General features: G+C 39.5%; 1 protein-coding gene across 5 annotated transcripts in view; it reads right to left on the bottom strand.

The window, feature by feature from the left end:
- The window catches only part of LOC135482823 (glutathione hydrolase 1 proenzyme-like), a 47,535-nt gene that overhangs the window by 1,640 nt on the left and 24,792 nt on the right, over positions 1 to 21,103 (bottom strand). For 3 of the 5 annotated variants that reach the window (XM_064763233.1, XM_064763232.1, XM_064763230.1), the window contains exons 2-11: positions 6,619 to 6,891; positions 5,729 to 5,854; positions 5,054 to 5,151; positions 4,108 to 4,300; positions 3,194 to 3,357; positions 2,449 to 2,598; positions 1,934 to 2,070; positions 1,460 to 1,647; positions 823 to 1,063; positions 244 to 357 (exon numbers count right to left, since the gene is read on the bottom strand). In XM_064763233.1, coding sequence (XP_064619303.1) covers positions 244 to 357; positions 823 to 1,063; positions 1,460 to 1,647; positions 1,934 to 2,070; positions 2,449 to 2,598; positions 3,194 to 3,357; positions 4,108 to 4,300; positions 5,054 to 5,151; positions 5,729 to 5,854; positions 6,619 to 6,891 — 1,684 coding nt within the window. Of the gene's footprint in view, positions 1 to 243; positions 358 to 822; positions 1,064 to 1,459; positions 1,648 to 1,933; positions 2,071 to 2,448; positions 2,599 to 3,193; positions 3,358 to 4,107; positions 4,301 to 5,053; positions 5,152 to 5,728; positions 5,855 to 6,618; positions 6,892 to 12,241; positions 12,302 to 14,099; positions 14,595 to 21,103 lie in introns of those variants that run through there. The other 2 variants (XM_064763228.1, XM_064763231.1) reach the window with 2 other exon arrangements.

Here is a 21,103-nt window from a genome sequence, read left to right as displayed (position 1 = left end):
GCGAGGGGGGGGGGGGGCAATGTAACCTTGGCTGACATAATCTTGTTCACTGGTGCACTATAAAGAAAATAGTCAGGGTCAACTTCATCATGCAAAAAGACTGACACAATAACATCAACTGGGGCTCACTCAAATGGTGGAACAACTTGGCATGTCACGTTTTCTACAAATTTATCAGCATCACCCATAAATCTTGTTGATAATCTCACGTCTAGTACATTGTATCAACTTGATTTTACTCACCGAAGGAAAATATTTTTCGTAGTTTGTGTTAGGGGGTATCCACTGGTCATGAATTCTTGGAGAAGAGATGGCCTTTTGAAGCGACTCGTGAAACCATAAAACACGACTTGCCACCTGAAAAACAAAGTCCTGTGCATGATGAGATGAATTGAAAAACCTCGATGAAATCCTTGTATAGATATCGTCGTTTTGTTCAAAGCACGGTCTTCGTTTTCGTAGTTTTTTCTTCCTCGTAACCTTTGTTTATACTGGTATCTGCGTTCAGGTTTCTTGTTAGGGTGTCTGTCACCCGGGGCTTTCTAATCAGTAAAAGAATACAATGATTGGAATTGGTTGCTACCTTTCTGTCAGGTAATCGGGGACTTTGTACGTGGAGAAATGAGGAAGTGGGATGATCCACCGGCTCCCCGACATGACACGCTATATCAACACTACTGATCTGCTACCGATGCGTCACAGACAAATATTCCGCCATATTCTTAGTCTAAGAGGACAACCATCAAGCCTTGCATGGATATATCATAGGCTGAAACGATTTTAGCATGCCACTATACCGACACGCTATATGTCTTAACTTACGTATGCTAAAGATGATAAAACTCTATTGCCCCCGGCTCCAGTTACCAACAACTTGATGTCACCATTTTTGTCTAAAAAGATTGCCGGACTCATTGATGTAACCGGCCGTTTTCCCGGCTTGATGTAGTTGAGGTCCGATTGGGGGATATTGTAGACATTGGAGATACCCGGCTTACTGAAGTCATTCATGACATTGTTGAAGATAATTCCCGATCTTGTCCCTAGCACCTGAGATCCAAAACTGAAAAAGAGAATAAAGCAAATTGCTTTTGCGACAAAACGTTTGGTCCGATTTGTGTTTCAAGAAACACAATCTGATTCTTCATCACAATGGTCAATGTCAGTGGAAATTCAATCTCCAATGAAAGGTCAACATGTATTTGTAAATGACTCCATCCAAGTGAACAGTCGCTTGCATCTGATCGACTCTGTCGCTCTGGCCGGCGGAGTAACTATGCAGTTACTCCGTGCAATTGTCACATCGTTATAGTGCCATGCAAAATCACTCAGCCCGACATGGAGGAGAAATAGCTCTCTGGAGAATGACACATCCACGTGCAGAACGAACGCTGAAGACGAAAAAACCCACAACCATTGGTTGCTTAACTCATAAAAGGAGACCACGAGGGGTACTTACTACATGTTGATGGTGCTGGACACCGCCACAGCGTCCCCTGTTGGTGATAATACAGTCATTCCTCCTGTCCCCGAGTCTTCATCAGGGGCAACCAGTGGACCGTAATATGTGATGTCGTGAGTCTTGTCATTCAGAATGAGACTCCGGATATAACTGGCGTAAGGTCGGGACGTAAGATTTCTTGTTATCTGAAAATGTAAACAAATGAATATTTCCGGTTAAAAGTTTATTGGCCACTGTCCACCCGTTGTGTTTCATCTTTTCGAGCTGAGGTAATGCTGATCCCCTAGAATGGGGAATGCTCCTTTGAGGACTTTAAAACAGCGCCGCGGATTGCTTTTGCAATTTGCAAATTGTAAAATTGGCCGGAGTTCTAACCGCTAGATTAGGCAGTCTTGTGGGCTGCTGATAAACCCATTCGTAATTTTTACTCTGAGACTTCTGTCGAACTGAATATAAGAAGAGCTTACTCACCTTTGATACATCAACAAAATCTTTATCACCCAAGAACGGTTTATGGGCATAGCCAAACTTAAATGTTTCTATCATTTGGTGATAGGCCAGGCTAATGCTGTCGACGGTCCCGGCAGTTTTACTTGAGAAGTTATAGCCTGGAAAGGAAAATACAATAAGGCTAATATAATCATAATCATAAGAGAACGGTCTCTACTTCCAAGTACCTTTTCGTTTGAGAGCAACATTTCCCAGGGCGCACCTCCCATGAAACCAATAACCGCGTCTGGTATTGGAACGTACATCCGGCATCGAAACTTACAAAATGTTCTGCGGGAGGAACCCCAAACTCTCTCCTGAACCCTTTTTTGACGCAATTCCTTCAGGTTTGGTTGTACGTGTACTCCATTGTATGACTAGGAGTATAGTATTTTTAACTTAGGTCATGGCTGCTAACCACCGTTTCGCTTATTTTGTTGTTAAATCTATTTTATACATAATATCACTTTATAATACCAGGAAGAAAAATAACTCACCATCTAGTACGTTAAGCATGAAGGCCAGTACTGGCCCGCTAGAGGGCGCAGGGAGGGAATGGAAGCGCGTCCCGTCCTTGAAGGTCACTTCGATTGGTTCTCTCCACTTGACCTTGTAGTTAGCAAGGTCCGATTCCGTGATGATTCCACCTAGCAAAGAAAAAAATACATCTCAGTCACTCTCAGCACCCGAAGGGCTCAGCCTACGTTTTCCAACGTCTGATGGTCACGTGACTCTCATAAACACCATATTTCGTAGTGTTTTTCTTAATTTATATTCAAGATAACCATCAAATTAGAGCATACACCATAGCTGGGCTAATATTCTGACAGGTATGAATTTCCACATGGCAACTTGTGGGACAACAATCTATCTCGGACCAAAAGAGAACAAATGTTACCGTACATGACAGGAGATTGGCAAGACGCCACACGGGAATAAATTGGCACAATTCATCAAAACCTATCATAGTGCTTCCCTGGTGCAACCTCCATTCAAAGTAATTAGAACGCTCGACCCTGACAATGACGGCTATACGCAATTGGTAAACTATCCCAGATTTCCAAAGCGGAGACATTTGCCCCTTTTGTCGATTTATTATATAAAAGAAGCGCTAAATTCTGCAACATTTAAAAAGACATTTAAAAAAGCCAACCACATCAGTTTCTCTTTTTGAGGACTGAGTTTCTGGTCAGTTATGCTTTTGGAAAGCGGCGAATGGCTTTTTACAACACATCATGTTACCGGCTTCTTGGACGTCCATGACGATATCTTTAGCCAGGCTGCCGTTGTAGAATATTTCTGCCCCACGCTCGGATACGAGGCGAAGGGTCCGCCCCAGGGTTGCTCTGGTGAACGTTTCACCTTCTCTAAGAAGCTCGCCTGTTGTTGGGTCGACGAAATCCTTCCTACAACGAAGATGACCATAGGCGTTTTGTAAAAGGAATCAGAAATATAAATACCAATTTACGTGGCCATGTCGCATATCAATCTTTGAATCCACATCTGCCCTGATTAAAAATATCACCCGACACATCTATGTAAACTGCATACAAAAAGAATTCAACGAAACATTGCTTTGAAACCGTTATATTTAGGTTTAATTTTGGCCGTGTTTAAAAATATTTTGATGTTTGCTTTCTTACATTAGGGACTTTTCTGACTCTTTAGAATGGTGTCAGGCAAACAGGACAATTTATTATCTAGCGTCAGGGTTGAACGATGTAAATATAGACGCTCTCATATAAGATTTTCATAGATCTCATATTTTTCCTGTTTTTTTATGACATGAAAACAACTAACTGCTCCCGAAACAACAGGTTCAACTCAAAACATCCTTTAGTCGCTCGCCTTATTTATTGTTGATTCCGTACACTGCCACATACAAGATACTTGGTCACCTTCAGAAGGAATTAGTTCCACTTATCGGGGAAGAGAATTCAATATGAGCGTTGTATCTGGTACCTAACATAAACGCTGCTTCCTTTTTCTGCAGCTGAAGGCTTTCTACAGCGCAAGGATAATTCTTATGTTTCCAAAGTAGGCCAGAAGGACATGGCAAGGAAAGAAAGTCATGGAAGTGGGTGAGGTATATAGTTCATAATCGAAGAATGATTTTGTTTGAAAGCCCACATGAAATTAGCATGAATTTTTCTGACCTTAAACCGTCGTCCTCCTTAATGGCACATTCTTTCAATTTCATAGCTGAATAAAGCGTCTTGGATATCTTCACGCCATTTTCGCATCGGTCTATTGCCTGTTTAAAGAGTGTGGACCAAGGGACGCGGCCGAAGCGTTTATGGGCTTCCCAATATCCCTTGAGCTCACCGGGGACGCCAATTGACAGGCCGCCTGCAAATAGAGATGGTCATGACGGGATTTTAGGAAGTTGAACCCTTCGAGCAAAAATCTAAGCAAAAAACCCACACCATATTTAGGGGTTTCGGGTCGTTTGGGGCTCTCAATAAGCTAATGGGGCATCCCAGAATCTTCGAAATCATTTTATGCGAAATCCGCCCGAGAAATAGAAGTTGGCTTCGCTGAAGTCATCGATCAATCGGCATTTTCGACCCTTATGTCCACCGTTCCGCCAAAGGGCTTGAATTTAAAATCCGGTGCAAGACAGGTCAGTTTGATGAAGATTTCGGAAAGATATTTCAAGTACCCTTAGAAAGGTCAACATGTTTTCTTCTACGGAAACAAGAAACACCTAATTAAAAAGTGATAAATGAAAGATGCTTTGGCCCTTTAAATGCCAACCACGCTTGTCATCACGCATAAAAAACGTATGATATGGTAATTAGCTGGCTAAAGGTCTTCGGGGAGAATTCTCTGGTATTGACGTTGGAGTTGAACGCGGCCGGGTTGATGCTGATAATTTGAACCTTGTCAACAAATACACTGGCAAGTGAGTGATAAGTGAGGCTGTCACAAAAAATACGGACCCTTAGCTAAAAGTGACCAGGCTACACCTCATCTAGAGTAAGCATTGTATTAGCGTTGGGCATTTCAACTCTAACGCACCAGTGAATTTTCTTCTCCATTTCTCCTTTCTTGCAGCCAACAAACATTAAGGGTGCCGCCCAGGCATAAATGCTATCTTACCTTCCTTCGAAGCCCTCTTGTTACGGCCAAACATCTCCTCAGTGGCCTGGCCTGGCGCTGTTTCTCGGGCATCCAGTGTAAATATTTTCTTGGTTGGCCTGAAGGTTTACAGGATATAAAACTAATTTCAATAAAAGCATATTAATTTTTTGTACTCTAAAAATCTTGGCGAAAACATACGAAAATGCAAGATATCTTTCTACAGAACCAACAAATGGCGGCTGATTTACCGGAAAACCGTTGAGTGACCGTAGGTGTCAATTCATCAGGTGTCAAGTTTTAATTAGCTTTTTGCTGTTCTCTAGAAACGTGATTACTATGACTGACCTAAAAGAATGACGAACACGCACCTACATATCGAACCTTTATTCGGCTACTAAAACATCGATGTGAGTTTTAATCAAGAGTGTTTTGAAACACGTAACATGCAAATATTCACTTCCAAGCGATTCGATGAAATGAATGGAAATACAAAAAAAATTCCGAAAGCGAAACCGACTACATGTACTCAGTTGACCAGAGAAAAAGCATCTTAGAATATGATTTTTGTTTTGATAAATGTAACAGCCTTTGTAGCCATGCCCTTTCCGTTAATAATCATTTAGAAAGACATAGAGTCCATAGGGACCATGACTCCTGTTACACCAACTAAGGGATATGAGATATATATAATACCTGTCATAGATTGTCATCACGAATCCACCTCCTAGCCCCATGCTGTGGGGTTGCACCACCCCCACACACAACAGCGTCGCGATAGCAGCGTCCACAGCCGTCCCTTGGTATCTTCCCAGCATCTCCCTGTAATCAAGTATTCATGAGATATGACATCGGGTCAGATGAAACCAATTAAGGAAGACAGTAACCAAGGTTCTATATCATCAGTAACTTATCACTAGTGTAGTCTGGAATAGCTCCATCGTCCCGAGGGCAGAATTTCTTGATAGTCTACCGCCATGGCGATTTGGCGGAATCGGCGGAATCAGCATAAAACAGTATGATTGTAATAAAACACTGTAATATTCGACAAGTTTTGTCTTTTCCTCACCAAGGTCGATTTAAAATGGTCCTAGACAAGAATGTCGGTAATTTTTTCATGCATGTTGCTTTTTCCGAAATGTCTGATACTCATGGAATATGGAATAACAAGAAAAACAATGTGGTGCACCAAAAATCGCGTAGCAGTGTCCATTTTTAGGTTTGCCACGTTTCCTAAAAGGAGTACATGTACTTGGCAAAAAAAACATTGCTGGACCGAATTCATTTCCAATCGACAGCACCATGAAAATTCAATGACTATCAAATTCAGCTGATCAAAATCCATACATATAGCAAAATAAGGGTATACGGAAAGACGGAGGGCTACATGGAAGACTTGAATTATATACGAACGATATGATCTTAATGATATTGCTCATCATACTGCCTGGAAAATGACTGAACATGGAAGTACCGGGTACGAAGTTGAGTTTTGACGTGTTTTCTTTTCCGTAAAGTTTAGTTCAACGATGTCAGATCATCGCTCACTCGGGTAATTGATCGATAAGGTTTTAAACACAACTCACGCTCCCAAAGATGAACAACTTGGTTCATCTGAAGTCACAGCCGCAAAACGGAACGTGCCTTCCCGACCAACGCATTCGCCATCCTTGAGTTGTTCATCATCATAATGTGTGGAGTTGTTCTTGCCGAAGCCGTCAGAAGGACCGATGCCGAAAACGAGCCCAACTGTCAGAACGAGGGCAATGATGAAGAATGCTGCCAGGCCCACAATCTGCGGGAGTCGCTTCTTCCGGCGAAAGTCGATCTCCTTCGGCTGGATGGCGTAGGAGATCTTCCTGTGGAATGAAGGGTATTTTTTAATAAGAAAAGTATGAACAAAGTTTCGTGTACGCATCATGAGTCAAGATATTCTTTGCCTTAGTTGGTACCAACAGAAAGAACTAAAGAAAATCCCCTGCGTTTAAATCTCATCTAATGATACTGACAATGAACTGTACCTTTATACACCACAAAAATGTATGTTAAATCCTTTCCAGATAATCGTTAATTTTGCTTCTTTCGTTCGACCAAAGGGACATAGTCTTATGTTGCTTCGACTTCGAAGCAGACGGATCTGAGTTTAATCATTTCGTTTTGACTTTGATAGTTGCCGATTCGTTTGGTAGGTGTTCTCTCCAAGGAAGCCATACATCAATAAAGTCAGTGGTGATTTGATGAGATTTGAAAGTAGCTGCATCATTGCTGATGAATTTTCTGATTCTGTTCCGAGTTTATCGTAGTTACTCTAAGGGTATACAGACGGAGACAGAGATTGCCTCAATTCAGTTTGTTAGTTAAGGAAACGGGGATCCTGTAAAAATATACCGACCACTCAGGTGGTTTAGAGAGGGCATCAGGGTAGCAAAGATCCCTTATCGCATACTTTTAGCTAGTAACGATTTCCGGTTAGAGTTTGCAAACGGAATGCTTATTTGGTGTTTCTGAATGAAGACCACTGTGACCTTTGACAACATTCCTTGAAACCAATAAATCCAAACAAAATATTTTTAGCCAAATCCGTTTGTGTCCACTTTAATAATTATGTGACCGATTAACCGTGCTTCTTTTCTCTAAGCAAACATAAAGAAATAACACCAGCTATAAAAAATTATAATTCGCGCTCGAAGGTGCGTATGATTTCATACATAATTCATAACAGCAGCTACAAAACCTGGGGTTCGACTATCGGTTTCCATAGAAACGGGAGATTATCGCCCTGGCATTTTTGTTCCGGGCGACAAGAACAGTTTGACAGTCATTCATGTAGAACGCTACGGGAGTCTCTCAAAGCATTCTAAGGTGACTCTTATAACATGAGCATACAAATGCCCAGCCTCGATCCCATGCAAAAATCATACTTCTGGTGCCAGCATCAATATGATTGAATAGCCTATCATAATGTATAACAAAGAAAGTGTTACCCTTTACCAAATGTACTTAACAACAAAACAGCAAAAAGGCATGGAAGCAGAACTATACCAGGAGCATGACAGATGACCTATATCAGCTGGCAAGTACGTATTTCTGCTCCTTTACGCCATGATCGGACAGACAAGCCACATTGCCAAAAGCTAAAACCTTGGAAAAAATCTATGCGGATGAAAAAAGAACGAGAGACGACTACGAATTTCATATTAAAAGAAATAGGACTGCGCTTATTGTACCGTCATACAGCATATCGAACACTAAGGAGATTAAGTTATCGGAGGTATTTCTGAGATGCTCCTTCACAAGAAAATTCAGTCGTGAGCTTATTATATCCTGAACACTAGCGGAAACACTTTTATCATCATGCCAAGACTGATTTCATTAGGGAACAATTTTCGTACAAAATGGATCAGCAACAGTCTCAGCACGGGTATGACGGGCAGAATTAAAAAGAGGACTCATTCCGCCTGCGATGTTTCCCCAATAAAATTAGGCATATTCACATGCTCAGAGTGATTTCAAAATTTCAACAGAGAAAACAATAAAAATAATCGAAATCATCAAGAGTTCATAGATTAAAAAGAAATTTGTAATGATATGATGATTCAAAGTAAATGTTTGACTCTGGGAAATAGAAATAGGAACACGTTTTGTGGAGACGCAACGAATAACATTACATGGATTCATCGTGATATCACGACTCAAAAAATATAGCACAAGAATCGCATACCATGCAGTAACTGTTGAGCAATTAAATAAGGCATTAGTGTTCGAAAGGAGCTTCTGACGCTGGCAAATACTTGGCGTTGTTTTATCACTGAAAAAGGCGCTTGTCTCTTTTTCAGTTCAGTCGATACACGTTAAGTTAACGCCCCCAGCGTTAGTATCAAAACTTGTTAGAAAACTGGGCCTCGGAACTGATGAAATGTCACAGTTGACGCGATGTACTCGCCTGTCTTGAAACCAATAAGACAGTTAGGCCTGGTAAGACAGGGATTCTCGTGCTCCTTTATCTCAAATAGCCAATGCTTTCAAAACCTATTCATTTCGCTTGATGAGAATGATGGTCATTTACAACCCAGCCATTACAGCATGTTTTGCGACGAAGGCACCTTTTGATTTGTAAAAATGTATCATTCTGCTTGTCAGTTTGCCTAAAGGTTTAAATCTAACATCCAATTTGCCCTTTTCGTATTCAGTCATTGATGACAAGGCATAATTAGACTGTGATTACTAGTTTGGAAGACTTTATTGCCATGTCGCATAGTTACATGTAGCAGTTCGAGACATATCAAATTGCAAAGTTATTAGTATCATAATTTAAATGGCAAACTCATTAGATTCGGCAAGGTTCAGATGTGTTCAGTAGACGAGGTGTTATTGGGGTTTGGTTTTTTTCAGTCAGTGGCTTTCATTACAATGTTAGTGCTAAAGGAAGAGGTTAGTTCTCTATTCTCAATACCCCAGTCCATACCACATACATTACTACTGGTAGCCGCATTCAAACTAGCTACAGGAAATTAATGAGCTATATTTCAAGAATGAAAAAAATCTCTTCCTAATTATTTCTGTGCCGTTGAAGGATATTATCTCTACTAATATTCATCCCAGAGGTAATTTATTGTTTGTCTTGGACAGTGTCATTCAGGTGGGCCATATAAGGCCACTGCTGAGAGCATTCAAGATTGCTAATAAAGGGCGAAAGCAGCTCTTAAGGAAGTAAATCTTGATAAGAGGTGTCTGATGAGTCTCTTCGGCACTATGCCTGATCAATTGAGACAAGAGCCTGGGGACATTTTATGTAGACCTTTATAGACAATCTCCAATGAGAGGCCATGTAAACATTCACTGCTGTATGAATTATGCCTTATGTCAGATGCCAGAGTATATACATTGCTGATGCATGGAACTAAAAAATAAACTATATTACCGGTATTTCTAAGTTGCATCTAAATTTACGGTATTGATTTTTTAAAGTTAAGTGTAGAATATCGAAGTTTACGCATGAAACTCTCTCTGATATGCGAGAACTTTATTGAGAAATTTCGAGACATTTTTACATGTGGTGCATACATTTCAGATTAAACACGTCAAGATTGCGCAGTTAAAATTATCGATTTCTTCTGCAAACATATCTTTCGGAGAATCAACCTCTGAAATTGTGTTCTTACATGTTTACATGTAAGTCATGATGAAATATCTACTTAATACTAAGATCCCCTCATATAGCTGACATAGAATTATACATGTACAATGTACATGTATATACATGTACATGAACGGTTCGGCAGAAATGAGTGCGTGGGTGATCTTCTTACAGATAACACCAAAAACGCACTTAGTGATCTAGAAGCAAATTTTTGAAAAGCACGCACCAACTAAGAATAATACCATAAATTCTCATAAGCCATGGCTTATGGTAGCACGGATTCCTAAACTAAAAGCTTTTATGCAATCATACATGTAACGGTAAAAGCAGTGTCCATTGTGTTTATCATCAACGCTAGATTCCTTTAAGGAAAAAAAGAACCGTGACATTATTCTTGCATATCACAGGCGCGGGCATTTGCCGGGTATGCCATCAGTGCTCCTTTTGGGGTTAAAGGAGGAATGACGCCGATAAGTCATAATTAGTAACATCAAAATTAATAAAGACTAGTCTTTATTAATTCTTGGTAACACATGGTTTGTGTATAAGTGTTCCAAAACAATTTTGGTTTCACCGTAGATGGTATAACGAGCTTCTCCTGCTGCGGGTATTGACATCATGTCTTGTCTCTTTGGTAATCGTATCTCTAAATCGAGCTGTTGTAACATAAACCTTTACCATCCAGGGTAGCTACTTCGGTACACACAGCCAACTAAACTATACTTAATGTCAAGTAGCAGACCGCTGCCACATACAGGAGAAAGACGTCTTCAAGGAATTCGTCAGGAAATGCTCTCAATAATTTTGAAGCAATGCTCACATCATGCACTGCCATGACTGATATCAGCTGAAAGAAGGCCCATGCATACAGGAGTTTGCGCACGCTGACTGCAATAATGGGATCTCCATGGCATATTTTCGTGGCTTTCAAATCAGATCATCGTAAAGTTGAAAAGCGCCATACGGGTTTTGCAATTGCAGGTGCAAGGAAGGCTGAGGTAACAAGATTTTGCAACAATAACAATTTTTCACTCCATCGTAAATGAAACGTTGGTTCTGTTATCTGCGTTAGCTGTTGAAGAGTATGCCAACAAATCCTGATTCTAATGAAATGCGTACATGAACAGACATAAATAATTTATCACATCATCATTCGGGTTTTGTGACCGTTGGCCATTTCCGGTCTTTCACGGCTCAATTTAAACAGAGTCTTTCAAATAAATTTATTCGAACTATTCATAACTACATGTAATCGCAATAGTCGTATTCGCAGTTAATCAATCGAATGGAAGGGGCGTCGAACGATTACATAATAAACCATCGCCCCTTCTGAATCTGTCAGAGTTTGAAAGGGAACCGTTATACGTTCTGGTTGATCCATACGAGATCTATAAAAATTACGTTTTTACATGTATATGTATATGTTTCATTCCGCCTCTCAATCTCAAGAACACCTCTGCCCCTTGAGTCGAATCAGATTAGCTTGGAGAGACAACCAGGCGTGAATCAGCAATCAGTAGCACGGTTTAAGTTTTTTAGCAGTTATCGTGTAATTTTTAATATCGAATAGAAAGTAGCGGAATGGATTTCACTCTAGGCTGAGATCAAGAATAAACGTTACAGATGCAAGCATGCAGGCTTGAAATGTATACGATTAGTGCAATAACCATTTGCTCTGATGGACAGTTTATCAAATGCGGAAAGCTTTGCTCCAGAACTTTATTCTTGTCAGGGATCCTACAAATGTAAATGGAAGGATGCGAGTCCAAGAATGCGGTTTGTTGTCAACGAACGGATCTCTAACTTCTTAAACTGCGCAGCTGTTTCAAATACTTTGTAATCGCAGAAAGAAGAGTTCAATCACATTTCTGAAAAAGAAATCATCTGCAGTAGGAGATAGTTAGCACAGCAACAACGAAGAAAACGTTTGGAGCACTGAAGAAGCTTCTTTGAGTTGTCCAATTCAGAGCCAGAGAAATAATACACAAACTGTTCGACAATTTTTAAGGACGGCCCATAAAGGTTGCACAGTTACATAGCTACAAGCAGGAACAACGCCTAGCGCCTACCTGACATAACTTGACTGGTCAACGTATTTTCCAATCATGGTACAGGTACTCTCCTTGCCTCTTAAAAAGCGAAACAAATGAAGAAATAGGCTAGCGAGTGTGGTAAAGCATGCAGAGAAGTGATCTTTTCCCGCTAAATAGTATCGAAATCCACCTTCAATTGAGGGCCCTGAAAACACAGTTTCCTACTTTTTTTAATTACATGATGCATGACGGCTGTATGCATGGAGAAAAATTCCGTTTTGTGAGAAGAACCTTCGTACATACTTATATCAAATCCATCTTGTGAAGGGAAAATGCGAAACCAGTTAGCGGGAAAAAACACTTGGAACGACGATCACTAACTAGTTCCTGTTCTGTTTGTTGATATTCCTTCTACAATGAATGATATCCCAGGAGCTAGGTCACGTGACGCCCAAGCAAGAAACCGGCACATACTCATCGATACTCTTGCTAGCTATTCAAGCAGCTATGTGTTTCTGGTTTACTGTAGATGGGCTTGTATCACATACGATATTTTAAGACCCGACATACACACTATATTCCAACCTATAGATTTTAGCACACAGCATCAAGTACGCACATTTTCTATAAAATTAAGGTGCATTTGGGAAAACATTTGAAGAACAGGTGATCTTTTTAACTATCGAACAATAATTCAAACTACTGTCAGCCAACAGACGACGCGGTATTAAGCGCTCAATATGTTAGTTCAGCTTTAGCTCAAAGGTTCGTTGATGGATTATGGTGAAGAACCCTCAAGAGTAGACCGAAGCGACTTCACACTTGGATAAATCATTAAGAAAAAATAGAATTGTTTGAAAAACTCATGCCTGCGTTGTCAGGAAAGTCTCGAAATTTGACCAAACGTAATAGTTTTTGTCGCGTCATTTCTCAAGGATTTGCATTATTTACCACCTTGACTTGTAAATCCAGTAAATTATGATTATTATATATGCTCAGAATGGCCATGCAACATGCAGGCTTGATATGCAATTATTATTAGTACATTGCATCAAGTATGTGCATGTATAAAGACCATATTACATGTATACATATTGATTACATGTACATCTATATCGATTCATGCAAGAGCCTATCTTGCACTATGACTGAAAATAACGATTCTCATTGTTGTTGATGATGATACTTATTGTTGATGATACTTATTGTTGATGATACTTTCCTTTCGAGTCATCAACACCAATTAGTTGATCTAATCAATGTAGCTTTGGTCAAAGGTAAATAACCCTTGGGTTACATGACCGGCGTTCACAGTGCAGGAACTGTAAAGTAGTTTCAGTGTGGTACATAAAGCGAGCATATACGACCGAGACCGACGATGGCATAACTTCTGATCATTGATCGAATATGGATCTCAATCAAGTTCTCATTACTTTTGGTCAAACTTGGTCCACCAAACTGAGATTTTGATAACAGAAGTAACCAGTCACGATAGTTGAATCATAAATAATTCGTGAACTCTCTTAGAAATGAAAGGTTTTAGAGTTTCTGAAAGCCATTGAGGTTTTTCGGCCAACACAAAAACGCACTTTGTAGAGGTTTTTTGGTTGAATAAAAAAAACGGTTTTTGTGCTCCTGACAAACCTCACTTGGCTGAAAAAGCTCTACGCCGGGGTGCATATGGCCTTTTTTTCTTAGAGTGTAAGGCTTAACTAAACACCCTATTTTGAGGTGATAACTGTTGGTGTTCATTGATTTAACTCATGTCTGTGGCTTTATTATTGTGTACATTGCATCTACTCATGTTCATTATTTCAATAGCTTAACTAATATCAGCAGAAGCACAACTTATCACGAAACGACATCAAAAAGTTAGCAAAACAAAAATGCTTACAACTTTTCCCATTGCATGTAAGACATGTACGTGGTCATGATTCAGCTGGGCAGACGGTAAGAATATGCATCCTGTTCCTTGAATCCGGCATAAACCCTATGCAGGATTCCAATTTTACAACATGCCAGACTGAGACGTCAGAAAACTCCAATTTACAATAGGGGGACATTCAAACTTGCATGACAAATCAGTGATGCTCCCCAATCGTATCAGCCTGGTGTTCGCAAGCGTTCCTCCCTCAAAACACGGACTCGGAAAATTCAAACAACTTCTTTAAAGTCCAAGTTCATTCGAACACCAAATTCTGTGTATGTACTTCACGTATCCTAACTTTTATCATTTAACGATTATCCACAATACAGTATTTGATATGTTGCACTGCTTGGTATTGGCACTACGTTTCGTGCTACATTAGTCGAAAAAGAGGCTCTTGACCGAACCTCAGAGCAACTAGAATATGATAATCCAAGGCAAAAGCACGAGTAATATCATGAGAACATCACGACACCTGGTTAGTTATAGACTGTTTCCTTTTACCTCCTGATAGTTTTGCTGCCTGATGGTTGCACTAGGTATAGACTGAGAGCCGTGTAATGGTTTATCGATCCCTATAAACGACAAGGGTTCCGGAGTGTATCGGCAAAGATTACTCACACAGGAGCTGAGCAGGCCAATTACGGACCCAAGGCAAACAGTTTAAAAAAGAAAAGAAATTGAGTTGACAAAAAATGTAGAGAAGGATGACGTAGCTAAATATGCACAATATCATTATTATGTTCTCCGCCGTAAAAACATTTTTGGAAATGTACCAACAACTTTAATAATGGTTATTAACCCATGAATAAAATCAATTTGTACCAAATTTCCTGAATTCATCGTCCGCTCTACGGGGTTGGGGGTGGGTGTTGGAAGCGACTTCCTCACGTGAAGGTCAAGGTCATCTCAAATCCAAGGTTTGACACAATCGCGATGGATTTATCAAATACAAACACCAGTTAGCGGGGAAGGGTGGGGGGACAAATCTTTAGCGTTAGTCTTGCTATAAAATAGCAAGAGCAGTAAGGGTGTATTCCTGTTTCGCCTATTCCTGTTCCGCCTATTCCTGTTCCGCCTATTCCTGTTTCGCCTATTCCTGTTTCGCCTATTCAAATGTATTGCTAACCTCCCCACAGACGTAGGAATATGAATCGTCCCTTACTATAGTGTTAAAGGCTATCATTAAGAATAAAGTCTGAAATAATGGATTTAGCGACATGTTAATTATTTCAGTATTATTAGGAATAACTTTGGAAAATTATACATAGCTTACATCGGCTTATGTTTTAGCTTATTTTAAAAGGCAAGAAATAAAATAGTAAAAAAATTTTACCCTTTCATCAGATTTGAGAAAGGTTTCTTAGGCCTGCATTTTATATTGTGGATTCTCTTTCTTTTGTCTTAGTCAGTAACTGGCTTCGTAATAGAAAGAATACCTATAGCTGCATTGTTCTTTACTATGACATGGGTTTTACAGCTGATTTTGATCAAATAATTATGAGAATGTACAGTATTATGTATTTTTATCAAAAAGTCATGAATTCCTGTTTTTATAAAATAAGCGACTGCTTTACTCTACTTAATCTATTAGTTTTTACTGTGTGTCAGTATGGTCATATGGTCAAATAAGTCCCGGACTGTCCCCGCTTTCAAGGTGACTCTTTCAAAACGGTCATGGCATGGTTTGTTAACAAAGTTGATGGCATTTGATTAGTCAAATTGTCATCACATCGTTAACATCATCCAATTGTCCCCTCACGTTTTCCCGGCCATAAAATGGACATGCATCCCTAAGGTTCCCCCTGGGAGAGTCGATTTATTGTAGGGGTACTGGAAAGTAGGCGAAACAGGAATAGGCGAAACAGGAATAGGCGAAACAGGAATTTTGTAGGCGAAACAGGAATAGGCGAAACAGGAATAGGCGAAACAGGCATAAACCGCACACTCCAAAAATTAAATGGTGAAAACTAACTATTAATAGTTAAATGGTAACTACTTTGGGGCTTAGTATTGCACCGACTGATAAGTGGTTAGTTTAACTATTTCAAAATAGTTAATAAAATAACTACCATAAGTAGTTGATTTTTAACCATTTTATAGTTTCAATTTTAACCATTTTGATAGTGATCCTTACTACTTTATCCATCCACATTAACTATTATGTACTTGTGGCTCCCTTTTTGGCGGATGGGCTAGTTAGGGTCATAATGAGGAAATCCGGGCTGTAACTGCTACTGTTTCTCTCAAGCCGACACCTGTTCGTCTACTTGAGATCGGCAGCAAGGAGGCCCGGATTTCCTCATTATGAGAGGTCCAAAATAACCAGTATTTTGGACAGTGTGAGAACAATAAGTGATAGAACTAATGTCCAAAGAGCCTTTTGAAAGTGCATTTGCTACATATTGCCAGGGTCACAGATCCCATCATTGGGTTGTAGTTCTTACAGGAGATAGCGTCCTACAACTAATTCTCAAAGAGATCAAGACTTATTGTACGGCGTTATCCTCTTTAAGCTAGGGTACACAACCATGTTGTCACTAAAAGAATTACCTTTTAATGAAAAACAAACACTAAACGCATTTAGTCTGATTACATCTACATGTATTTACAACAGAAATTTATCATTAACTATAGTTTTCAACTCATTACATTCAAATTTGTCACTGGCATTTAAAGTAGAAATCTATCAATGACAATTAAGTTAACAATTCATTTCACATTCATTCAATTTGAAAGCAGTAAAACGTTTTCAGGACAATAACCCCTTGATACATTGCCCCCTATACAGTAATCCCAAGATATCCTCACACTATAAATGGCCAGACCTTTGCAAATATCATAGGATCTTCCTCTTTATACTCTAGCAGATTTAGTCTGATTAACATCTACATGTATTTACAACAGAAATTTATCACTAACTATAGTTTTCAATTCATACATTCAAATTGAATCTAAAGTAGAAATCAGCAGATTTAGTCTGATTACATCTACATGTATTTGCAACATAAATTTATCATTAACTATAGTTTTCAATTCATGACATTCAAATTGCATCTAAGCAGAAATCTATCAATTAAGTTAACAATTCATTACTCACATTCATTCAATTTGAAAACAGTAAAACTGTTTCAGGAGAATAACCCCTTGATACATTGCCCCTATACAGTAATCCCAAGATACATGTATCCTCACACTATAAATGCCCAGACCTTTGCAAATATCAAAGGATCTTCCTCTTTATACTCTAGCAGATTTAGTCTGATTAACATCTACATGTATTTACAACAGAAATTCATCAGAGATCACCAAAGTCCTCAATGAATTGCAACACAATAATGCAACCAGTAGGATATTCTAAGTCAGGAACATACAAAGCCTAAAAAACAGGCCTCAATGGCCTTCAGCAGTGTCGGATATTCTAAAGCGTTCACCTCAATGATAAGAAATGCCTGAGTTGGAGAGGTTCTATCACCAAGAGCCAACATTAAGGCTGAACAGTTACACTCATGAGAATGTCACACAATAAGGCAGTCAGTAGGATATTCTATGTCAAGAACATACAAAGCCTAAAACAGGCCTCCATGGCTTTCAGCAGTGTCGGATATTCTAAAGCGTTCACCTCAATGATAAGAAATGCCTGAGTTGGAGAGGTTCTATCACCAAGAGCCAGCGATGGGGACATACTCGAATGTGTCCAATTTCTGCTTCTGATGCACAATGCCAGTCTTTTTATGAGGTTGTGGGTCAAAAGATGTACCTAGCGGAATGCTTACTGGAGGTATGTATGTGCCTGCATTTAAAAAATACTTGACCTGCAGCCAGTTGGTTTCCAATCCAGCAAATGGATGAAAGCAGTCGGTAAAATCCCGGCAGAGGTCCGCCACTTCCTCATTCTTATTTTCATCACCACCGAGATCATGGATAAGTTTCTTGGTACGTTCCAGCAGTGACTCAAGAATTTCAGAGAACATCTCTGTTGTGCACTCAAGAACAGTTTGGAGAGCTGCAGCGGGAACATTAGGCTTTGCTCTCAGTCTACTTATAAATTTTGATGATATGGCAAACAGGTCAAGTTGCTCTAGAATGGTTTCATTTGCATTTGGAACTGTTTCATGTGTCCCCACTTCATCATCTACGTCCATGACATCATCCATGACCATGTCATCACGTGCTTCAACATTTGCATTACCAGTGCAGTCATCTTGGGATCCATTACCTCTGTCCTCATTCACAATGTGCGTCGCAATATGTCTTTTATATGGCCAAACACCACTAAATGTTCTCTGGCATCCATTTTGCGCACACAAAAAATACTTACCAGCATAGGTTAGTGCATGCGACATCCGCAGGTGGATAAATAATGTTTTTAATCCTCCTGTCACATTCTGTGAACAAACGAAACAAGTTAAAGGTAGGTCCATACTTGACGATTACAACACAAAGAATCACTTTTCAAAGCAATTCCACACTTTCCGAGTATGATTTTCTATAATCAAATCAGATCCTTACCCCAAGACTACTATCATGACTATTACATAGTAGTAGATTGCGGTACTTCCTTGCAAACTTCATTCTGGTACCAATTTTTGGAATCAGCTCCTTTATTATTTCATCGTCCAACATACAAAATGCCTCCTCATCAATGCCTTCATCTGAAAATAGATGTAGTCCTAAATGAAATGAAAATCATGCAAAAATGAAGGTTGCTATACTTTAAGCATAATCTGGTGGTATTACGTATACTAAGTACTAGTAATTAATGACAACAGGCCAGCCAGTCAATACTGACATGCTTCCATAGAGTAATTCTTGGTTTGATCAGGATTCAATTCTACAAAATGAAACGGCCAGGGGCCATTGTGCTCACCGTATACATCTTTTAGTAGGCAGGATCATGCTTAGTTTAGAGGTGAATATGGTGAACACGGTGAACACAATCAGGCATGAAGACTTTTTTTAGATGTGTATTGATGTCAAGTAATAAGACAGGGCAGTATATATAAGTTTATGATCCAACCAATAATTGTCTATGACATCAACAAGATCAATATCGTGTGATTGCTAAGAGTCCCTGCAATAAAAAATTCATTGAAAAAAAGTCATTAATAAGCGAGATATTGCACGTCCTACTTTTTCAGTTTTGACCCCCTGGTGGCAAAATCAAGAATCAGATCAGGCCAAAATTCGGTGTCAGAGATTATCTGATGTAGGGGGTTACATGTACCAACTTTCAAGTTCATAGCTTCAGCAGTTAAGAAACGTGCCATAGTTACACTCTAATGGCCAATTTACGCCATTTGACCTCTGTGACCTAGAAAAGGAGGTCAAATCCAAAAATCGTAGGACATGTGGTGTATCCTTGCTAGAAGTCCCTGACATAAAAATTTTATCGAAAACAATTCACTCAAATAAGCAAGATATTGCACTTCTTCCTTTTTCCATTATGGCCCCCTGGTGGCCGAATAAAGAATCAGATCAGGCCAAAATTCGGCATCAAAGGTTATCTGATGTAGGGGGTTATTTGCACCAAGTTTCAAGTTCATAACTTTACTGGTTAAGAAACGTGCCATAGTTTACACTCTAACGGCCAATTTACGCCATATGACCTCTGTGACCTTGAAAAGTAAGTCAAATTGAAAACCCGTAAGACATGTGATGTATTCTTCCTAAGAGTACCTACCATAAAAATTTTATCGAAAACAAGTCACTTATAAGCGAGATATCACACTTTTTAGATATCCACTTTTGGCCCCCTGGTAGCAAAGTTGAGAATCAGATCAAACTGAAATTCAGCACCAGAGGCTATGTGATATAGGGGGTTATATATACCAAGTTTCAAGTTCATAGCTTTAGTGGTTAAGAAACGTGCCATAGTTTACACTCTAACGGCCAATTTACGCCATATGACCTCTGTGACCTTGAAAAGTAGGTCAAATTGAAAACCCGTAAGATATGTGATGTATTCTTCCTAAGAGTACCTACCATGAAAATTTTATCGAAAATAATTCACTTATAAGCGAGATATAACACTTTTTAGATTTCCACTTTTGGCCCCCTGGTGGCAAAGTTGAGAATCAGATCAAACTGAAATTCAGGACCAGAGGCTATGTGATATAGGGGGTTATATGTACTAAGTTTCAAGTTCATAGCTTTAGTGGTTAAGAAACGTGCCATAGTTTACACTCTAACGGCCAATTTACGCCATATGACCTCTGTGAACTTGAAAAGTAGGTCAAATTAAAAACCCGTACGATATAAGATGTATATTTGCTATGAGTACCTACAATACAAGTTTCATCGAAAACAAGTCACTAATAAGCGAGATATCACACTTTTTATATATCGACATTTGGCCCCCTGGTGGCCAAGTTGAGAATCAGATCGGACCGAAATTCAGTGTCAGAGGTCACCTGACCTAGGGGGTGCTGTGTACAAAGTTTCAAGTTCATAGCCCTTGCGGTTAAGAAACGTGCCACTGTTTTTGAAATAGGATACGACGACGGACGACGGACGACGGACGACGGACGACGGACACTGCGGTATTACATAGACTCCCCTACGGTGAGCCAAAAAAGAATAAAAACCTAGGTCACCATCACCTCCCACAAAATGGACACAAAAAACGTTGTAGTCCAAAAGCACCACCCCTTCTCAGCGGCCTACATGTAATGGAATGGTTTGCAGTTTTTGGAGTATTTTCAACATCCTGTGCAAATTTTATTGTAGCACTAGCAGCCAATTTAGAATCAATAAAACAAATTTTGGAACAAAAAGATTTATCAACCACAATCATTCAACAACCACTGCTGCGCACTATCGCTAGCCATTAATCTTGGTACATCCTGTTGTGAGACTTTTCAATACTATCAATACTACCAATTATGACCCCTCCCTACTTTCGTCAAAATTATAGAATTAACCCTAACCCTAAGCATTATAGAATTTCCATCTATCTAGGCCTACCACTC

Source organism: Lineus longissimus, chromosome 2 (genome assembly GCF_910592395.1).
Source record: "Lineus longissimus chromosome 2, tnLinLong1.2, whole genome shotgun sequence".
NCBI classification, from domain to species: domain Eukaryota; kingdom Metazoa; phylum Nemertea; class Pilidiophora; order Heteronemertea; family Lineidae; genus Lineus; species Lineus longissimus.
This window is presented reverse-complemented; position numbering and strand designations above follow the sequence as displayed.